Source organism: Octopus bimaculoides, chromosome 3, assembly GCF_001194135.2.
Source record: "Octopus bimaculoides isolate UCB-OBI-ISO-001 chromosome 3, ASM119413v2, whole genome shotgun sequence".
NCBI classification, from domain to species: domain Eukaryota; kingdom Metazoa; phylum Mollusca; class Cephalopoda; order Octopoda; family Octopodidae; genus Octopus; species Octopus bimaculoides.
Window position 1 is genome coordinate 43436316 of NC_068983.1, and position 2935 is coordinate 43439250.

Consider the following 2935-nt stretch of genomic DNA (forward strand, 5'->3'; position numbering starts at 1 on the left):
ATTCTGGCACAAGGCCAGCAGTTTTGAGGGAGAGCTCAAGTCGATTACATCGATCCCAATGCTAGTTTTATCGATCCCGAGAGGTGCTAACGATTCTGCCAGCTCGCCGCCTTTAAACAATAAATAATGATAACATTAATCACTGAGCTATTGCCGTAACTTCATTACTAATCTTAATTTAGAAATAAAAGTTGTAAGTTCGATTCTAGTTTACGATGAGGTACAAGTCCAGAAAGAAGACACCAAAGATATCAGTGATGAAAACAGAAACAGAGCGTGTGTTTATTTCTGGTATAATGACCTTCCCAAGATATAACAAAAATTCTGATGGTGTTCGATTAATAATGTAGAATTAAATATCGGCAATATACACTTTAAAATGTAGGCTAATAGTGTAGAAAGAGATTATAAATATAGACTCTCGTGATGGGGTTAATAATGTGGGCATAGATATGCCAATTTATATGCTGAAGATTACGTTGATAATCTAACAACTTATAATCTTAACTAATAAATGTTTTTACTTTTCAAAAATATTTTCAGCTTCCTGGAAAAGAGGTTTTCAAAGAATACTTCGTTCGAAAACTCTCCAATATCACCGCAAAATATGATATTAATTTGGCTGCCTGGGAAGACGGTGTGATGAAATCAGGAACTGTACCATACAATATATCAGCATTGAAAAATAAGGAAATCTTTGCATACGCTTGGGACAATGTCTGGGAATGGGGCAACTCAAACCGAGCCTACAAATTAGCTAATGATGGCTTTAAGGTACGTAAACTGAACGTTTCGTTGTTATAAAACAATCTTGTTTTCCTCGGTGGTGGGGGCAGTTGCAGGACGTCCAGACCTTGGGTAGTTTTCAAGATTCTCCTTTCTCCTCCTAAGTTCAGCTACCCACTTTTTAACTGTCATCCCCCAATGTAGCAACAATGTCGATATGAATATCTGTGGGGATAAATCACTTTTCTGGAGGTATTTAATAACACCACGATGCCAAATTTTGTCCATTTTCAAGAGAAATCGCTACTACTTACATTTAAAGTTTTCTTTGAATAGTCACATACCAGTTTACCTGGAAAGAAACAATGCAGTTATTAATAAGAAGAGTTGAAATTAATGCATGTAAGATTTCACAGCCCTAGCATCATTCCTTCATAGTCAGCTTATGAACTTTTCTGCCCTCTCTCGTATATATACATACACATATACAGATATAGTTTGCTGTTCCGTGAAGGAAAGATCTCAAAAAAAAAAAAAACATATTCTATTCAGTGAGAGATAAATATCATTTAATGTACATGGTATAAAGACACGAGCAACTAATAGTTTCTTGCTGTGAAGACACGTGTCTATACACGTTTTTATAACACGCGTTGGAGACTCAAGTAAAATACAAAAGACAGGCACACCGATTTGCTAGTTACTGCATTAGTTTTCCCTAGGTAACATGGGCTGGTAGATGGCTATGATGTTTTATCTTTTCATTGTTTCAATCATTAGACTGAGGTCATGCTGGGGCACCGCCTTGAAGAAATTTTTTAGTCGAATGAATTGCTACAAGTACTTCTTTTTTTAAAGCCTGATACTTATTCTATCGGTCTCTTTTTCCGAACTGTCAAACTACAGGGACGTAAACACACCAACACTGGTTTCAAGTGGCGTGGGGAGACAGACACAGGCACAGGCACACACACACACACACACACGTGTGTGTGTGTGTGTGTGTGTGTGTGCGTGTGTGTGTGTGCGTGTGTGTGTGTGTGTGTGCGTGTGTGTGTGTGTGTGTGTAGACGGTCTTCTTTCAGTTTCCGTCTACCAAAGCATTGGTCGGTCCGGGTCCATAGTAGAAGACACTCGCCCAAGATACCACGCAGTGAAACTGAACCCGAAACCATGTAATTGGGAAGCAAGCTTCTTAACACAGAACCACGCTTACGCCTATACATTAAGTATGATACATAGATGACTATTTTAATTAAAAACTACCTCAGTTACATATACTGGATAAAAGATAATGTGTGTGTGTATGATTATAATGATTGACAGAAACTCTAAAGGTTTCTGCTTGTTCTTACGATACTTCCTAAATGGACATGGAATTATAATAGAAGACTAATACCAAATGTAACAGCCGTGTCTTTAATTTCGAATGTTCGAGTAATCTCATCATTTTATTGTTATTCTTTGTATAGTTACTCCTATTGGTTCAACGTTTTATCTTATTCTATTTACGTTTATAATATATTTTTATCTCAATTTTTTTTTTGTCTATCTCCATTCAGATTGTTATGTCACAAGCTACTCATCTCTATTTCGATCATCCTTACGAACCAGATCCAGAAGAACCAGGCTATTATTGGGCTACAAGGTTTACAGACACACGCAAAACATTTGGTTTTATGCCTGAAAACATTTATGGCAACGCCAAAGTAGCAAGATCTGGAGAGCCAATAACGAAAGAACAACTTTGTGGAAAAGAAGGCAAAACCTGTGTTCAGCTAAAGAAGTTTGAAAATTTAGCAGGTATCTCGCGTCATAAATTTTGACTTTTATTCTTTCAGGATCGATAAATTTTGACTTTTATTCTTTCAGGATCGATAAATAAAGTACTAGTCGAGGGTGTTGGGTTGGCGGAATTATTTGAGTTCTGGAAAGGAAACCTTGCTGTGCCCGTCCCAGGTTTAAGCGTTCTCAGTTCAAAATTCCGACGAGGTCAAGTTTACATATTATTTAGGTATCTAACGGAAACAACTAGAAATGTAAGATACAGAAATAAAAAAAAATATTTCTCAAAAGCGTGATAATGCTATAAAATAGCGTGATCAGGATAAATTATCCATTTATTGCAGAAAAATACGTTGCCGACCACCCATGAGTTTCGAACTCGCATTTCTGTGATTACGCGTCAAGTGTTTTACCATTAAACTAA

At 36.9% G+C, this 2935-nt stretch overlaps 1 protein-coding gene across 1 annotated transcript in view; it reads left to right on the forward strand.

Annotated features, from left to right (window-relative positions):
- Nucleotides 1-2935, forward strand: part of LOC106875884 (beta-hexosaminidase) — a 67047-nt gene that overhangs the window by 52603 nt on the left and 11509 nt on the right. Inside the window, exons 6-7 of the mRNA XM_052966730.1 lie at nucleotides 544-774; nucleotides 2289-2529. Coding sequence (XP_052822690.1) covers nucleotides 544-774; nucleotides 2289-2529 — 472 coding nt within the window. The remainder of the gene's footprint in view (nucleotides 1-543; nucleotides 775-2288; nucleotides 2530-2935) is intronic.